Genomic DNA, 20,171 nt, shown 5'->3' with positions numbered 1-20,171 from the left:
TTCAATTGTATAGTATCTTTAGCTATCTGTCTTTTTAAAAAAATTTAACTGTCTTATCCATGAATGAGCAAACTAGTACATAAATATTTTTATTTGAAACAAATTTGCCCAAATATATTTTAAATTATTGAGGAAAATACAAAAAGTCCCTATTCAGAGGTGAGATCTGTGTTAAAATTTTTAAGAAAGAAGAAACAGATATACTTAGCCAAAAGAAAGAAAGAAACCCTAATTATAGAAAATAAATTAATTAGAATATTCAGCTTCAAAGAGTGGTTGTAATCGGTGGAACTGCAAATTCCTGTTGGAATAAAGAATAAATATGCTAAATATTAATAGTATTAAATAATTTTATTTTTTACATCCAATTTTCACAATAGAGGAAAGAGTTAGAAACTAGATACTTAAAATTCAGGAGGACAGGCAACTTAGTTATTTTATTGGGGGAACGTAAAGGTTGACTAAGGCTATGTGCTATTGGCAAATTTAATTCTTCTTCCTCATTACATAAGCACCTATGACAGGGCAGCACAGAGCTAGTCATTGAAAAAAAAAAAAAGGCAAAAAATAAAGCCTGGCTTTAAGGAGCTTGCAATCTAGGAGACATATGTGGAATGAACTGCAAATTGTTTTAGCTGGAATTAGTTTAGTCTACAGTATTTTCTGAAAGGAGTATGTGCTTATTTCTATAAGTGGGGGACAGAAAATATTGGAAACCTTCATGGCGAAAGTATTGCTATATCAAATATGTGTTTTGTGGACAGATGGGTGGTAAGAGAATTTCTGGCAGAACTTTCATTGCAGCCAAGGCTTGGGGCCGAGGACATACCAGTAAATTCAGAAAACTGCAAAACGTTTGATAAGGTTGCAGCAGGAGACCTGTAGTTGTGGGCAGGAAAGAGCCCTGGAGGGGCAAACAAGAAGATTCCTGTACACACAAAAAAAGAAGTCTAGTTTATTATGATTATTTTTTAATTGGGTCTTTATATATTTCTGGGTAGAAGACCATCACTTCTTTACCTGTCTCAGCTTCAAACTATTTCTATGCATACTGAACCGACCTTGCTTGCAGTCTTATTGGGGCTCAGTAGCCCACAAATATTTCTCCTGTCTTGATCCCTGTAAATCCAGGGTGAAACCTTGTGGCAGATGCTTGTTTTTGGTTTAGGATTCATCTGAAGTGGCCCCCAGTGAGGACTGTGTCAGTGGGAGCTTCTAGTCTCAGTGATGTTTAGTAGTGATGACTGACTGCCTGGTCAGATTATCACTCTTTGTCAAGAGTCTCTTTGTCACCTGCCTGCTTTCCAAATACAGTCTTCCAGCCAGAAGACTGTATTTGGAAAGACTTTCATTTGGAAAGAAAGACTGTATCTGGAAAGACTGTATTTGGAAAGGCTTTCACTTATTCAATTCCACTAATCTCCTTCAAAGAAATTCATTTTTAGATGAAAACATTGAGTTACCCTCTGGTGTTTATATTCTAGAAGTCTGTTTAACAAGGATATCATTAACAGAAATTGGTTATTGACATCTGATATGATTTGACTTTGTGTCCCCAGGAAACCTCAGGTTGATTTGTATTCTCCAATGTTGAAGGTGGGGCCTGGTGGGAGGTGATTTGGTCATGGGGGAGGATCCCTCATGACTTAGTGCTGTGTTTATGATAGTGATTTCTTGTGAGATCTGGTTGTTTTAAGTGTGTGGCGCCTCTTCCCATCACCTCTCTCTCGTTCCTTCTTTTGCCATGTGATGTGCAAGGTTCTGATTCACCTTCCACCTTCAGAACAATGAGCCAATTAAACCTCTTATAAATTACCCCGTTGCAGGTATTTATTTATGGCAATACAAGAATAGTCTAATACATCAGATTGTTGGCCAATGTAGGGACTTCAACATTGGTTATCTGCATAGCTTGGGTAAAAGATGGTTAAAACCCTGAAATTATTAAGGAATGAAAGTCTGGAAAACAGTGATTCATAAAATTAGAACATCTAGCCTGTAGTTACCCAAAAGACACAACTCCTAAAGGTAAGGCTTTGAGGAAAAATATATCTATAGTCACAGAAAAAGATGAAGGGCATGAAATAATTAATAGGTAGAGTAGTTGCTTAAAGGCCCATGGAACAGCTGGAAAAAAAGAGAAAGGGAAACTCAGATACCTATGTTCTCAGCTCAAGTTCAGAAAATTGCAAAATGCTTCATAAGGTTGTAGCAGTGAATTTGTAAATAATGGTAGAGAGGAAGTCCTGGAAGAGATTTATCTAGGGATTTTATAAATCTAGGAGGTTATAAAATTATTTTTAAACTGTAAAGGCTTTATTTTCAGCCATTGCAGGATGAGAGAGCTAAAATCAAAAAGCCTATTCTGAATTGCAATGAATGCACTAGTCAACTTGTCTCTTTATAAAAAGTTAGAGCATTGATCTGGAAACACAGCCTCCCTCCCAAGAAAAGGAATAGGGATTATACAATAAGATTCAGATGCAATGGTGTGCCAAGGATTTCCCAGTCCTCACTGAGACTCCTTTGCTTGCTGGAAAGCCCCACTCTTCTTGAGTTGTAAAGCAATTTCTACTTGTTCAGACACTGTTTTCTTAACTCAGGCACGCATTCACTTTAGGGGCAACATAATTCTTGTCATGCCCCATCCCCTTAATCTTCAGTATGAGAGGTAGCAACAGGGTATCAATTAAAAAGTAATATCTAGGGATGAAAACATTATTCTAAATGAACTATAAGAATTTTCTAGCTACACATTAGGAAAGATACATAGATCTTTAGGATACTCAACCAAGGAGGGAGAGTAATAAAAATAAAGCAGACTAGCTTTAGTTATAAGAGCATACTTATAGGTTCTGGTTCTGGATGTATTATATTATAGGTTCTGGATTTATTACATTAGTTTAAGTAGACGGGATTCTGATAGTTTTGTGCACCACTTATCACAAAATGGAACTCAATGGAATCATACATTAAATGAAGTTGATCCTTTGGTAGATTATAAAGGCACAAAATCAGAACTTTCTCAAAATGAAATTTTGCAGGAGATTTATTATACGTTCACCAAGCATTGACACAGATATTAGAGAAGGGAGTACCAGCATCTTTTAAAAGACTTTAGTGATGTCCGTGGATTGCTGGCTGTCTCAGTTCATTTGAGATGCCATGACAAAGTACTCTACACAGGGTGACTTATAAACCATAGAAATTCATTTTTTTTTTGTAGCTCTGGAGGCTGAAAAGTCCAAAGTGAAGGTGCTGACAGATTTAGTGCCAGGGAGGAGCTTGTTTCTTATTTATAGATGGTGGTTTCTTGCCGTATCCTCACGAGGCGGAAGAGATGGGGGAATCTCTCAGGCCTCTTTTATAAGGGTCTAATCCAGTTTATCTGTTGTCATGCCCTAATTACCTCCCAAAGGCCCCACCTCATAGTACCATCAGTTTGGGGGTTAAGATTTCAACATATGAATTTCTAAGGGACACAAAAATTCAGACCATAGTGCAGGTAGAAGGCAGAACCGTGAAAATTGGTCTCCTTATTTCAGTGAAGAAGGAGCAAACCAGAAGTGGAAGAGATCAAGTAGTGTCACGTGACTGGCAAGGAGCAAAATAAGCATATTTTTTATTTATAGGTATTAGGATCAGCATGAAATTAGAATCACCTGTCACAAAGAGAACTTAATAATGGCCAATTGCAAATTAGATTTCTAGTGATAAAGGAGAAGTGAAATTTGCCATCGTGTTATTTGATTTGTAAAACTCCAGAATCGCTCATCAAAGCCCTGAATTGAGTCATTATAATATATGAGGCAGACTTTCCGCTCTTCATTGAATTTTTAAACCTCAGTCAAATCACGGACCTAGAAATGCCAGAATTAAGGATAGAGCATTTTGTCTTAAATATGTATTTTGTAATATCACAGGTGTTTGCTACTATACATATTTTAAAACCTAGTTCCTGAAGAGGAAAATATGGCTTTGAGGCAAAACTAATTCCTGGGGTCATCAGTCACTTTATAAGGGTTGTTTAGTGTTAAGATGGGACAAGTTAATAATTTATCTTGTTCTAGCTTATACCCTTTTCATATTTATATTTCCCAAGTCGTTATATGTATAATTAAAATAAATGAGCTTGAAATTGATAGATTTCTCATACTGACTCTGTAAGCCATAAACGAAGGACCATTCTGATTGGAAAAAAAAGTCAAATATTTCAGAGCTCCCCACTTCTATGAAAATATTGGATTATGTCAATATTTATTTTTTTTGTAGCTCTGGAGGCTGAAAAGTCCAAAGTGAAGGTGCTGACAGATATAGTGCCAGGGAGGAGCTTCTTTCTTATTTATAGACAGTGGTTTCTTGTCAGCAAGATCATGTCTGTAAAAAATAGACATATCAGTGCCACCTTCAAAGACTTAAAAATGCAGAATTAATGATTCCCAGCAGATTTCCATTTAAACTAGTGCCTGGCAGTACAGCAGACAAATAGTCTTAGAGGATAAAAATGAATTTTCCAAAGCTTAATTACATGGCAACTCCTGTTGCAACTGCTGTGCCATATGTGGTCTAAATCGTTACAACTCTTAGTGCCTTGCATGAAGCAAATGATCTGAGTAATGTCTGTTCCTTCTATTCCAATAAACAAAATGACCAGAAGCAGTATGCTTTCTTTTACCAGACAAGAACAGCAATATAATTTTGCTATACTATTTCTGGATTGTGCTAATTCCTTGACTTTGTGCCATATTTTAGTCTGCAGTAATACTGTCTTACAGGACATCAGGTGACACAATCAACCGGATAAACTGTATTAGCTAGATACTTTGGTAAGACACTTGAACGTCAGAAATGTTGGAGATAAATAAAATAGAAGGTTATAAGTGGCCAACTCATTGATTTATTGTAGAGGCTTAGGGTCTAGGGCAAGTTGAGATATCTCTTCACAGTGGAGACATTTTGTTGAACCCTACATCCATTACCACTAGAAACACGGAGAGTATCTTTGAATTGTGGAGGCCACATATAACCACATGCGAGTCCACTACTGAGAAAGGATAAGCTTTCAGTTTGTCCCATGACAAGAAGTAGTTCTCCAGAGAGATGCGGTCACAGTGATCCTACTGGTTATCACCCATTTGATTAAACGATATTCGAAGAGTATATGGCAGCTAGATGCAGCCAGTGGTAAGCCTTAATAGGAGGATTCAGCCTCCAGCTTTCCAAAATAAAAGCATGCTATCTTTAGTAAGTAATTATTATCCTTTTGAGAAACTGGACCTTAGGAGAGACTGAACAATAATTTGATGTTAACTTCCCATAAACTCAGTATTGTCTGGTCTATCTAAGCCTTATCTGAATTGCCCAGCCGTGCTGATTCAGCAAGTACATGATATAAATGGGAATGAAACCAAATGGATTCTAGTCCTATGGCACTGTTGCCTTTCTGATAAATCACACTTGTGACCTCATAGAGGCTTTCTCTACTACTTAAAAGAATATAAATACCATTAGATGATAGTTGATAGGATATAATATGCAGGAATCGATTGTAAAAATATAGCTCTGATTTTGGATGGCCTAGAAGGGCAGTTTTGTAAGAAGTTAAGATGCTAACATAACAAGGATAAGGATATACAAGAATGCATCTGGGATTCAGTGAAATCTCCTCAGCATTATTGGAGATATGAATCTAATAGTATATTTTTTTCAGCATTCTGAAGACATTGTGTCCTGTAAGAGAGCTCATCTGAGGTGCTTTAGAGATGAGCTTTAAACTGATTGGCATCTAAGCTGCTAGCCTCCTGTGGTAATATCTGCTGAAGGCCAATGGTACTAAGGCTAACTTGGTAGAAATGTAGAGAACTTGAGAAGCAGGAAAAAAACGATTCTAGATAAGAGTGATCTGGGTAGCTGGTAACAGAGCTCTCCCCAAAATCACAAGGCTATATTCATTTTTATAATTAGTTAATGAAAGCCTTCCTGTGGAGTCCTGGAGCAAATGGCACAAGAGAGTTATAAATATACAAGTTGAATCAAAATATAACTAGCTTAGAAGTGGCAGAGTTTATAACTAGTTTAATATTAGTTTTGGAATCAGCATAGCCTCAGGATGGTTTAGACACAAAGACTAAGCTATAAACAGAAGGTTATTTACTATTTATTCATAATGATGGAAAAATTTCTTATTATCAGCATTAATAAAAAATCATAGTGATAGAAAGTGCACTGAAAGGCAAAGTATTGACATTTCTTTGTCAATTTATACTCAGTATATGCAGACCCCCACATGCATATATGTGTGTACGATTGCACAATATACATGTGTATGTATGTATATAAGCATGTATATACATTGTGTGTGTGTGTGTGTAGCCGAAGAGAAGAACATTTTTCTAGAGAAATTGAATAGTCACAAAAAAAAGATATATAGATACTGAGTTGGGGACTGGTTCGCCCCAATAAAATAGCAAAGTCCATACCTACTCATTCTAGAGTAAAGCTGATAGATGCTATCAATTCTCACAGATATTTTAATAAGGACTTTCTTTTTAAATATGAATCTATGTTCAGCAAAGCACTAAAAGACATATGAGGAAAAACTCTAATATAAAAGATCTCTAGAGGTTAAGTAAAACCAAGGAAAAAGTCAAAGAAAACAAAATTATTGCAGGAAGACGAAAAACCTCACACTGCCACCAAAACTCTTTAATTAAAACCCTAAGAGAGATAATAGAGATAGTAAGTACATGAAACAAAAGAATGCTTTAGTAAAAAAAAATCAGAGAACAAGATGATGTATCCTAGGAGTAAATGTATAATATATGATATAGAAAATTTTAAAAATCAAAAGATGAAATCTGTCAGAAATCATAAACAATTTTGAGAAGGGAATTAGAAAAGACTCGCTAGAACTAGACAATCTAGCCAGGTTTACTTTAAGCCTTAGAAAAAGAGAATAGAAAAAAATTGATCGACTATATGAACATGAACTTCCATGTTGGAAGAATTCTTTGAATACCCCATTAGTGAGTAAAATACACCCTCTCAGAGCACACAATTATAAAATTACAGAAAGTGAAGATTAAAAAAGAAAATCCTAAGGGTTTTCAGAGAGGGAAAGGGGTCACATTCTGAAGACTCAGGTCATCATTTTATCAACGTTTTCAATCTCAACTCCAAAAGTTCCAAGACAATCGCTTCTTTGAATATTGTCAAACTTTTGAAGGAACACGATTTTAAATTAAAATTCTATTTAGTTAAAATACCAAGTAGGAGGGTAAGCTGAATAAACACATTTTAAAACGTGAATTATCAAAAAAAAAAAAAAAAAAGCAAAAACATATCCCAGGTAACAGGAAGTGAAGCGATTAGAGGATGGAATCTGCCAATATTGTGGAGTTAACCAAGAAAACACAAGATGGTGGAAGCAACAAGGAATCCAACGCAGGAACTGGGTGAAGGGAAACCCAAGACCATAACCATCCCTTACAGACCCAGAAAGTGAGGTTTATAATATCCATACATTCACTTTAAAAGGCAGTAGTTCAAGAGAAACAGTGTGATTTATTTTTGTGTTAATTTTAATTTATATCTTAGGGAAGCTTACTTAACATTGGAAGAAACCTTATAATGAAGACCTACTACATGAATTATTTTAATGCCTGCTGCAAGTATATGTCTATTACATGACATACAATTGAGTTGCATTTATTTTTATCAAAGCACCTCCACGTAGGTTGTAAGAGAGGATTCTTATAGGCTTTGATAACTATGAGGCAACTGAAATGTCACATAAATAACCTAATGACTGTGATTTATCAAATTAGCTTAGGTTACTTTGCAACAGCAAGGAAATCACACTGAAGTAAGAAGTTACGACATCCCAGGAGAAACGCTATCTCCCAGGAAAAAAAAAATGAATCTAATATGTCTGTTTTTTTAACATCAACACTTGTAAAATGTTCTAAGTCGTTTCGAAATATTGACTCATTTAATCTTCACCACAACTTTATGAGGTACATATTAGTATCATTATTATTATTATTGTTAATTTAAAGATGAGGAGACTAAGGCAGAGAAAAACTAGAAATATAATTGTCTAAGGTCTCACAGCTACTAAATGGCAGAGATGTATTCAAACCCAAGCAGGTCTGACTTTAACCACCATGCCATTTGCCTCTATTCACTGAGTGGAAACAAATTTTTCAAATAATTTTACAATTCTGTTTGAGATTTTGGAAAATGTGAATGAAATATTTGTATATGTAATGTATTATATACAGTTACATATACAGAGAGAAAGCAAATAAATGTGCTACAATAAAGAAACTATAGTACTTTTGCAATGTTTTAGTAGTAGACAATGTTTATATTATATAAAAAAGTATGCACTAAATATTTAACAAAATTTTGTGATATGCATATATGGGACTGAGCAAGCGTGTTAAATGTTAATTTAATTAAAAAGGTTACATTGATCAATTAAAAAATAATATGCTGGAGTATTAAACAAATACTATAAAAACCTTTAGAATAAAGTAAAAAATAATGGCCTCTTGGGAGCAGGACTTACACTGAAGTGGATGGGGTCGGTAATTGTTATCTTCATTATGAGTTTTATGGTAGTCTTGACTTTTTAAATGTATCATTACAGTATTTTAAATGTCTTACTTTGACCTTTTAAGATTTTATATATATGTGTGTATAAGTGTATTAGATATATATTTTAGTGGATTCCTTTTATATTAAAAAATTATATAACAAAGTTTAGTCAAACAAAGTTGAAGTTGATTTATTAAGAGAAAATTATTTTTCTTAGCATAAGTTCAATCAATTCTAAATAAACAAAGCTCCCAGGAGCACCTAAGGAGTCCATCCAACCATCGCCGAAAACAGATGTGTCAGACACAGTGCCAGAAAATTTGAAATTTCATGTCTTTTATCCCTTCATGCATTGTCTTCTCTTTTAAATGTCAATAATCTTCAAGAATGTGACAAGCTTAATTCCTTAGTGAGAGACAGTTTAGCAAAGTGTCTTCCTTTTTAGTAGGAAGAAGTAGAAGCAACATAAGTAAATTTGAAACAAAAAATACTAAAAAAAAAAAAAAAAAAAAAGGGAGGAAAGTAAAAAAAAAAAAAAGAAAGGAAGGAAGTTACAAAAATACAAAAAGAACAGCAGCTTTATTTCCTCTCAAATTTCTGAAAGGATTTATCTCTGGAAGGCACATTCTCTTCTGAAATTAATTTCTAGCATCATTTCCTCATATGTGAAAGGAAAGAGTTTGAAGAAATGATTTGTAAGATCCTGGGAGCTTTGAATTTTTCACTATGAAAGTTGTCTATACTTATCCAACATGTTCACCTTCATTATCTCATTTGATCTTCAGATGACCTCGAGCACTTCTCAGGGCAAGTATATTATGGGGAGACTTAGGCTCATGACCGTTAAATGGCCTATGCAAGGCCAAGCAACTACTAAGTCGCAAAAGGAAAATTCAAACTCACATTTTTTTAAAAATCAAATATCTAAGGCTTTCCATTATGTTCCTACTTCCACAATTATGCTGATCAAAAACTCATGGCTATAAAAGTGATGCAAGTGCCTTATATGTTTATTTGCTTATTTATTCCTTCGGTAAACATTTGTTGACTACTTACTATGTGCAAAGCCTCATAGACTTTAAAGATATCAAACTATCACTAGATAGTGCCACAGCCACATTATTAAACTTTAGGATTCCTTTCTACCTTTTTGCAATATCAGATAGGACTAGCCAGAATCTTTTATTAATTTTTATACCAGTTAATATGACTCAGACATTCTTACTAACTTCTGAAATTTATTAAACTTAAAACAGTTCAGGAGAAGAGTTAAAGTACCCACTCTTCAGGAATCAATAATCAAAGAAAAGTAGATTAGAATGTTATAGGAAAATCAAGACACAGATAGTGATTACCCTGACAGTGGAAACAATTCTATGTTTTTAGTCTGGAGACAATGACATTCAAACTCGGCAAGCATTGTAGATGATCATTTTTATTTGTATTATGTCTCCCAAAGTCCTTAAAATGTGATTGTTATCATATGTGCGCAGAATGAGAGAGAAGACTTAAGAATGATTTCCAGATTTGTGGTTTGGGAGACTGAATATGACAAAAGTCTCAAAAGTAGAAAATGACAAGAGCAGTTAGAAGTAAAAGGAGACAGAGAATTTCATTTTACATATATGCCCTTGAGACATGCAATAGGAGATATCTAGAAAGCAGAAATGCACACACATTGGAAAGCAGGTCTTATTCTAGAGGCTGGGTTGCAGATACAGACTCAGGAGTTACCATGATGGAGGAGATGGTTGGAACCATAGAATCATGCAGGAAATGTGTATAGAGCAAGAAAAGCGTAAAGCAGAGGATAGAATCTCAAAGGCTTGCAAATGCTAGAAACAATCTTAAATAATGTTACAAAGAGGAACTAGAGCTTTGGAATATAGACAGAGAGAAGTCACCAGAAAAGGGGAGGAAAAACTAGGAAAGAGTGAGGTCAGAACAACTAAGACAAACATTTAATAAAAGGAGATGGGTCAGTATGGTCAAAGGCCAAGTGTGCTTAACACTAAAAGACTTCAACAGATTAGTAAATGTGAAGATCATTGTTGATTTTTTGTCAGAACCATTTTAAGGAAGCAGAATTAGAAGTCATATTTTGGTTGGCAGATCATGAGTGGAATGGTGAAGAGGAAACAGATTGGAGGCAGACAGTATGCTATTCTAATTTTCCTACAATGAACATGTAGCAACATTTGTGTAAGAAAATTATAAAATGACTAAAATCAGTTTGGCTAAAAAAATTAACAGTAAGACAATAGCTGGAAGAGGGCTATGCAGATTTGAAGATCATCTGTTGTTTAAATCGCGAGGATTTAGGAAAAGAAACGAGAGGGAGAAGAAATGCAACAGAGAGAGGAGACGATTGTTATGAGAAAGTAAATAACACTTGGTTGTCTTCTTAAAATGTGATGTGAGTACACCTACATACCTATAGGAGTAGTAAAAAATCATGTCAAAATAGGATCTTAATCTATAAAAACCCTTAAATGTGAATGCATTTTCCAGTTGAGAGTGTAGGGCTAATTCTAAAGTAAGGCGATTATTTCTGTAATCGTTTATAACGAACTAGACCTAACCCTGTGAAGCAATCCATTACTGTTTTATAGATGACAAAACTGAACTCTAATTGACCTTTCTGTGTTTAGGAGAGAGGAAAGAGGTGGTTCACAAAAGGTCTTCTGAATCCAATGCTTACTCCTCTTCACCGTGCTCTTTGACAATACTCATGTGAGCTGTTAAATGAGGCATATAGCATTCACTGAGGCTAGAATAAGACAGATTTTGAAAAACAAAAGCATAACAATCAATCCACAGAATAATACCTAAATGAGATTTTTTTTTGTTTGCATCTTTTCTCAAGAAGCATAATTTTTTTTTTCATCAAATATCAGAAGTGGAGGACACACTAGTTTACACATGTGTTAAAGAAAAAAGTAACAGTGTAATGTCTCATAAGAGACTATATGCAAAATATGTGTTATATTATAATGAATAAAAAAATTATCCCACCTTAGCAGGTACTTGGAATAAATTGTTATTTCTTTTAACAATTAGGGATACAAAAATTATTTCTCTGAAACAAAGCATAATACCAAGATTAGCAACAAAATCAGGTAGCGCTTTCCAGATATCACGTTTAAATTTTTTGAATACATATATTTATTTATTTTTCCCTTAATCAAACACTTGACAGCATCTATTTTATATCAGAAACAAATAAAATATGTCCATATAAACAGAAGACATTGGCTTTTAATTATTTGTATTCAATTTTTAAGAAATGATCATCTTGGGAAAATGTTTTAAAATCTTTTAAAATATTTTTGTTATACTTGAAATTAAAACTGCCTTCAGTTGCCTGTTGGTAAATAAGGTCTGGATATCAGTACATAACAACATGTACTGATGAACTGAATTGTGAATTAGGAATGAAAATTGTCTAGAATTTTTATGGGTTCTTAGGATTAAAGTAAGAATTTCCTTTGCTGGCTTGTGTAGGCACTGAGATTCTGTGGTTGTTGGAGGGGTTAAATTTGGATATACTAGTGCATATATATTACAGAGGATTCATAAAAACACGACAGTGGAGCCTGGGTCAATCCATTACCATGTACAAGCAGTAACCAATAGAAAAGGAAGAAGAAGATCCAAGAAGGCTGAGGTAAGCAGTCTTCTGAAGCCCTGTCAAAGTGGAAACAATAGATCAAAGGTGTTCATGGTGAATGGTACGAGTAGGTTTCACTGTTTCTCACAGCAGGCTTGACAGCTTAAAGTAAAACAAATTATTTTCGTGAAAGATTTTTTTTGAATTTTAGCAAACTTCAGACTCAGACACAGGACTCAACGGTGTATTCCTGGAAGGCAAGGTAAACTATTTTGCACTTTTAAAAACTCTTAAAGTTAAGCATGCAGAGTACTTATTCAACAGATGCAGGGTTGCAACTTCAATAACTAAACCAAAACCCTATTCGGAAAAAGAAAAAAAAATAATGTTTCTTTGTTGGAACATGGCCAGAGCAGCGTTCTGCAATCCTAGAAAATTTGACAGCTTGCAGAAGCAGCTCTGCACTTGTTTTCTGCAATTTAATGGCAAAATTGAATGATCAGCATTTCATAAATGAAGTTGACTTTATCTTTTCCTAAGGAATCAGTAAAATTTATTTTGTCCTATTATCAATCAGTTCAATAAATGTACATTGGTCAGAATGTTACTGATATATATATATATATAAATATATATGTAACATATTTATGCTATAAATAAATGGTTAAAATATATTATATATGTATATTTCCTGTTAAAATAATTATTTGTACCAATAATTTTTGATGATCAGTGGGGAGGGTTGATGTGTCTTAAATGTACCAAATATTAGTAAATGCTAACCTACTTTCTATTATCCACACTGATAATGTGAATATAAAGAAATTCTCTACCTGTATCCTAAATACATTTTTTGGTTGTTTTTGTTTCTTATCAACCATAATAATGCCATAGTTGAATACAATACTCAAGTACTTGTGCTATACATCACAATGTATCCAACTCTATATAATAAACTCTATCTCTATACATACATATATACACATATGTAGAGATAGAATATATATATTCTCTGAGAGTGAGTAGAGAGAGAGAATTGATAATTCAGTAGCTTGGCTGAACAGCTTAATTGTGTGCTTAAAATTATAGACATCTTCCCCCACCCTCAAAAAACTTACCTAAGAAGTTGAGCTACAGAATAACAGATTAATCACACTTTTATTCAGATCCTAGAACCTTCCTTTACCATAAAGGGCTAAAATGTTCTTTGATCTCTTCATTCCTTTGGTTCAAGGGCCAAAAGGCCTAGGGAATCTCATCCAGATGTTCTCCTCATTTAGGAGTAAAAGTAAAAGCATATGCCTTCCTCTCAGGAACAACACAGATTCCCAGTTTGGGTTTTAAAAAGATCACTTTTTTGTACTCTCGTATTCAACTACTGGTTTCAGTTCAGTTCTTTAAATTAAATAGCTTGAAATGGAAAAACACTTAGAGCTGCTAAAATTTTCTTTCCATTTCTCAGCTTTTATTGTGATTGGGTTACAACCAGAAAGCTACAAGTTGGTGAATTATTCTCAGTGTTTGCAAAATGCTTTGCATATGAAGCCTACTAATTAATGTGTATTAATTAAGATCTGTGTATGAAATGTTGACATATTTTCACTCTTCACTGAAGAAGCAACGCTTCCTGATCATTTTGATGTATAAAATTATCTAAGGGTCAAGATCTTCAAATATCTAACGGTTGTGTTCCTTTTTCTGTAGGTGCTATAATGGCAGGCACAATCTGTTTCATCTTGTGGGTGTTATTCATAACAGACACTGTGTGGACTAGAAGTGTGAGGCAGGTCTATGAAGTACATGACTCAGATGATTGGACTATTCATGACTTCGAGTGTCCCGTGGAATGTTTCTGCCCACCCAGTTTTCCTACTGCTTTATATTGTGAAAATAGAGGCCTCAAAGAAATCCCTGCTATTCCTTCAAGAATTTGGTATCTTTATCTTCAAAACAACCTGATAGAAACCATTCCTGAAAAGCCATTTGAGAATGCCACCCAGTTAAGATGGATAAATCTAAACAAGAACAAAATAACCAACTATGGAATTGAAAAAGGAGCCCTAAGCCAGCTGAAGAAGTTGCTCTTCTTATTTCTGGAAGATAATGAGCTAGAGGAGGTACCTTCTCCATTGCCAAGAAGTTTAGAACAATTACAATTAGCTAGAAATAAGGTGTCCAGAATTCCTCAAGGGACCTTTAGCAATCTGGAGAACCTGACCCTTCTTGACCTGCAGAACAATAAATTAGTGGACAATGCCTTTCAAAGAGACACTTTTAAAGGACTCAAGAACCTCATGCAGCTAAACATGGCCAAGAATGCCCTGAGGAATATGCCTCCAAGATTACCAGCCAATACAATGCAATTGTTTTTAGACAACAATTCCATTGAAGGAATACCAGAAAATTATTTTAATGTGATTCCTAAAGTGGCCTTTTTGAGACTAAATCACAACAAATTATCAGATGAGGGTCTCCCATCAAGAGGATTTGATGTATCATCAATTCTAGATCTTCAACTGTCACACAATCAACTCACAAAGGTTCCCCGAATCAGTGCTCATCTTCAGCACCTTCACCTTGATCATAACAAAATTAAAAGTAAGTAACCTGCAGGGTATGTCTTTGACTAAAGGGCTCACGGTCATTAAATGTATCTTTATCTTCATTAAAAAGAGCAAGTGTGCTGCCCCTCCCCACTAATGTTCCTTTAGATTTTAGTGTGTTTTCAATTTTCAGTATTAAATTTTGTCTATACACAGAGAGTCTTAATGAACCAAGAAGTCCAAATCTTCAAACTGAAGACTAAAAAGTGGACTTGAGTCATCTACAGAGGACTATTATCCATTAGAGAAACTAAATGCCTCTATCTTCTTTTACTCCAGGAGATTCCAATATTTCTGCCCCATTGGGTAGGTTTATTTAAGAAACCATACCAGGCACGAACAACCTCAAACTAGTAATAAAGAAAATATGATTTAAGAGGCATTAGGAAGGCATCTCTGTCCTGAACACTACATGACAGCTGATGCCTGAAACTCTCCTAATTGGAGTCTCTAATTAAACTCCCCTAATTACATGGGGAGTCTCAAAAAAGTGTGTAAAGGCTGGTGACTCCACCCCCAGGATTTCTGATTCAGTAGACGTAGAGTGAGACTTGAGAATTTTCATCTCTAACAGCCTTCCAGCTGATATTCTGGGAACTAGCTGATATTCTTGAGAACTACTACTATAGTTTAAGGCTTTATAATTAAAATGGAAAGAAATTTCCCTGGTAGCTGGCAACTGCTTAGGACTTACAGGCATTAGACAGGTAGAATACTCTCTTCTTTCCTGGAAAGAACTTTTCATAAGAGAGTGACAGATGAATGCAAAGTTTTTGGAGGCAGAGGCATCATCAAGAGAAGAAGTGATTATAGAAAGCAGATGTTGGACACATTAGAGACAAACTTGGCTTCTTCACAATTATGCATGAGACCAGGCTGGATTTGGTGTAAAAATGGGTCCAGCCACAGGGGTGAGATACCTAGCCTGGCATTTATCTATGCATCTTCAACCTCAGAGTAGACCCTTTAAAAATAACTTTGGGGAGATTTCTCCAGGACAACCTAAGAAAATGCATTCCAAAAGTGAGATTCAGTCAGGATAGTTTGTAAGAGAATAACAAAGATAATTTGTCAAAAGGTTGTGCTGCCTGGCTATTACTCACTAAAGCTTTTTAAGCAAATAATCGCATAAACATGTAATTTATAGGAACAGACTATTTTTCCACTGGGTACTGCTCAGTTATTTAATCCTTTTTTTTTTTTTATTTGGTGGGGGGGGTTAAATAACAGTGTACTTGAGCCTACAATCCAGGAATTAAATGGCAGCTTGCCACCACAGCGGTTATTTTTCCATGGTGATGATATGTATTGTTTAATCCTGTAGTCAAAAACAAAAGATGCAACAGAAAAAAAATGTTAAGAGATGAATCTGTTTAGCTGAATCAGAGAAACAACAATATTATCCTAAATACATTATTTTTCCTGACGAGTGTTCTGTGCTTCTACAGGTATATTACAGGTACGTTCCTTAAAAACCTCACGTACAATTGATATGGGAAGTAAACTTCAAGTGACTCCACATAGAGCCCTTGCTTATGAATTAAGCATTTCATCCTGAGCATTTGTGAATTAGGGTGTTTAAGAGTGAGGTAGCAATATTTAAAACACAGTTGAGAAGTATAAGACTTTAGCTTATAGAGTGTTATGTCTGTAGTATAGACCCACATTTTAGAGTTTTATCAAAGTGTTTTATCATATATTTCTATCATTCTCAAATCTTAGTGTGTATCAGAATCACCTGGAGATCTTGTAAACTCAGGCTGCTGTTGCCCACCCCCAGAATTTCTGACTTGCTAGGTCAGAGATTGGGCCTCACAGTTTAGTCCCCAGGTATTAATAGTATTCATGTTGCTGGCTCACAATTTGAGAACTACTATTTAATCCTTGCAAGAAACTTGTGTAATATTATTAGGAATTTCTGAAGAAAGAGAAACTGAACATCAGCTGGGGGAGGATATTTGCCCAAGGACAAGGGGTAAATGCAATAGCCAAAACCTGAGCCTAAAGTGTTTTTTTTTTTTTTTTTTTTTTTCACTCATACAGTATAATAACAATACTTTTCTCAGAGTTCATGAATTGCAAAATTTTAAAAAAATCTAGCAGTAGAACAGCAACAAAGAGTAAAATCCTATTTATTACTTTTTTAATGTAGATATCAAAAGTTTGTATCAATATTTAAGAAAATAAATACAAGAGTTTCCCTGGAAAGAATTATTGACATAATAAAATCACATTGTGTCAAAACTGTTTAAGTACTTGCTTCTTCTTGCCACATAATCTACTCTGGCTGTAACAAAGTATTCTCCAAGAAACATACCTCTTATATGAAAAGTAATCAAAATTTACAAGACAGTGAACTTGTCTCAAGCAATATGATGGAAATATTCATTCTTCTGAAAACTTTCAGGGATTTAAGATTAGGTAAAAATGTTATTTACTCAACTACATTGCTTTCTGGTGTTCCCTGAGAAACAGTGTAAGTTATGAAAATGTAATTAAATTTAGAATACTTCTTTTTTATATTCATTTGTTCAGACATACATTGATTATGGGACATGAGCTTGATGAGGATAAGAGGATTGCACATTGAAAGGGACATATTCTCTTGGGCAAGAGACCCATTGTAGAAATAGAAAGAATAGGCCAGGTCTCAGCTCTGCCACTTATTTGCTGAAGTACGTTGTGTACATTTCCTTATTTCTCCGAACCAGAATTCCCACAAATGCCCAGGTGGGGAGAATGATAATATTGCCTGATAAAGCCTGTGAGATGATCAGGTGATACGTGAATGTATGTAAAAAAAGATAACCTGACTTTTTAACAACTAAACTGCTATTCAAATGAGTCATTATTTTTATTAAATTCATTTTACAAAATGGCATAAATTCAAAGCAAAGCAACCTTGCTGGAAATATAAAATTGTTCACTACAATATGAGTCTGTATAAAACAATAGACCATAGAGGAGGGGCATTGCCCAAGTTCAGTGGGTCTAATCAGGGAAGATCTCTTGTTTGGAATGGTTTTGAAAAGGAATTTAAAGGCAATATATGGATTCATGGTTGAAATCAGCTTTTACAGACTTCCCTGAATTTTGCTAGTTTAACTGGCCTTCTCTCCTGGATGTTCGTAACTCTCAGCATAGTCATTGGTGCCAAGGGCTTTGATCCAAGGCAGGTGCACAATTACTCCCATCCTAACCATGTGAAAAGGCTGCTGGGATATTTTCTGGCTTGAGTTCTTTGTCATTCAATTCTTGTAAAAATTTTTGTTTCCAATTAAGTAAACTTGAAGATGAAGATTCAAGTTTGTTTTCTGTATTGCTTATGTAACGTGATGTTAATTCTACATTTAAAATCATGTTATGTACACTATTTTGCATCTTTTAAGGTAATTTTCAAGCATTTTCTTTTATATTAGATTGATTTTCTACTTACCCATCCAGGATCCATCCATCCACTTTTGTACTTACCCATTCTTTCAGTCCCAAATCTGAATTGTTGTCTCCACCTCTGATGCCCTAAATCCTACCTACAGCAATCTGAATGTGCTTTATCTTACCTGCAGGTTTAGAAAACAAGAGATGTCTTATACCCCTTTGTTTCTATCACAGATCTTAACAGTATTTCCTTACTAGTGCTGTATACTAAGTAGCAGAACATGGACTGAGATGACTGTAAGTTTGCTGAACATTTGTTTGGGATTACTTTTATGAAACAGATAGGCACAATCTCTCACTGACCCAAATGTTTTGTATAACCACCATTTACAAGTATTAGGCCACTAAGCCCTCCATAGGACCATGGCATTAGTTTTTTGGTCTTCCCACTGTTAGTTTCTCTTGTGTTCCAATTCATTCATCTATGCTCTTTGTCTCTGTAGGTGTGAATGTCTCTGTAATATGTCCCAGCCCATCCACACTGCCTGCAGAACGAGATTCCTTCAGTTATGGACCTCATCTTCGCTACCTCCGTCTGGATGGAAATGAAATCAAACCACCAGTCCCAATGGCTTTAATGACCTGCTTCAGACTTCTGCAGGCTGTCATTATTTAAACACATTCTCACCAAATCTAAAATTAGTTTAATGAGTTAATGTTTCTGACATGAAATATGGTTACCATTAATAGGCTTAGGACACAAGTCATATTCCCCATTGCTCTTGGCCACCATTTTCATTTGTGCAGTGTATTTTTTTCTATTCAAAGATGCTTTTGCCAGTTACATGCAGCACAACCTGCATTAATTTGCTTTTCTTTTAATTAATAAAACAGACACAGAGTTAAGATAGTTTATCAACTCAAAGATAGTTGTATTTTGGTCTCTTCCATAGCTTATCAACACTAAATAACACAATTATATTCTTATATAATAAAAAGGACATATTTGTGTATGTTTAAAATTACTTATGCAGATACCATAATTTACAGTATAAATGTAATAATCAAACAGGAGGAGAATGACCTGAAGAAAATGAGAAAATAAGATATTCCTTAATTGTAATCATAACAAAATAACTGCAGATTGCTCAGTAACTTTTGGCGGTACAAGTTTGATATTTAGCTTGAGGATGGGTATGGAATGAATCAAATACTTAATTACTAAATAATTCTTGTTATTTAATATCAAATAATGAAACAGCAGTCATTTCTAGTTCATTACCATTTCTTGTAGCTGTTGTTTTTAGACATAGTCCACTGTATTCTTATAAGTTCTAAATTCTATGTTTATTATAATGCATTTCTTGTGGAATCTTAGTGTTTTAACATTTGAAATCCATTTAAATTGCAAATTGTTCTTCATATTTCATTGTGGTTTTGGATTTTCTAAATAAAAATATTGAGTGCTTTCTAACAAAACAGAAAATTTCAAAGACAGCAAGCTTAACTGAAGAACATGTTTTAATAAAAATGTGTTGTAGTAAAAAATGATTTTCATTTTCTGGCATAAATATATGCAAATATGTTAACTCCTACCTTCATTTTATTTTCTTCCAGAAAACACACAAAAAAATGTTATTCTAATCACTTGACATATTTCTGATTTTTGTGAATTAAAAAAAAACAGAATTTCATGAAGTAACAAAGTACCATGTTCTTTACATTAGCCTTCTGACTTTGCAAGCATATGCTATAAGCAATCTGTATATAAAGATCAATGTATGCCTTTATATATATTTTCCTAACAGTATTCTTAAAAATTCTACAAATCTGGCATGTTTCCACAGAAAAATGATTATATATATTTGTAAAACACTAGGTTAAAAATGTCCAATAGTTTACTTCAAAGCCTCTCAGAAACTTAATATGCTCTTTTATAATGTAAATTTCCAAGAAAATAATATAATATGCAACTATGT

The 20,171-nt window shown here is 34.4% G+C and overlaps 1 protein-coding gene across 1 annotated transcript; it reads left to right on the top strand.

Annotated features, from left to right (window-relative positions):
- The first annotated feature begins 11,874 nt into the window (after positions 1-11,874).
- KERA (keratocan) lies at positions 11,875-19,723 on the top strand. The gene is made up of 3 exons (XM_017868351.1): positions 11,875-12,473; positions 13,916-14,809; positions 18,696-19,723. Exons 2-3 carry the CDS (start codon positions 13,924-13,926, stop codon positions 18,866-18,868), a joined length of 1,059 nt encoding a protein of 352 aa, XP_017723840.1. The 5' UTR covers positions 11,875-12,473; positions 13,916-13,923; the 3' UTR covers positions 18,869-19,723.
- The last annotated feature ends 448 nt before the right edge of the window (positions 19,724-20,171 follow it).

This window comes from Rhinopithecus bieti, unplaced genomic scaffold (genome assembly GCF_001698545.2).
Source record: "Rhinopithecus bieti isolate Rb0 unplaced genomic scaffold, ASM169854v2 scaffold_2453, whole genome shotgun sequence".
Taxonomy (NCBI): domain Eukaryota; kingdom Metazoa; phylum Chordata; class Mammalia; order Primates; family Cercopithecidae; genus Rhinopithecus; species Rhinopithecus bieti.
This window is presented reverse-complemented; position numbering and strand designations above follow the sequence as displayed.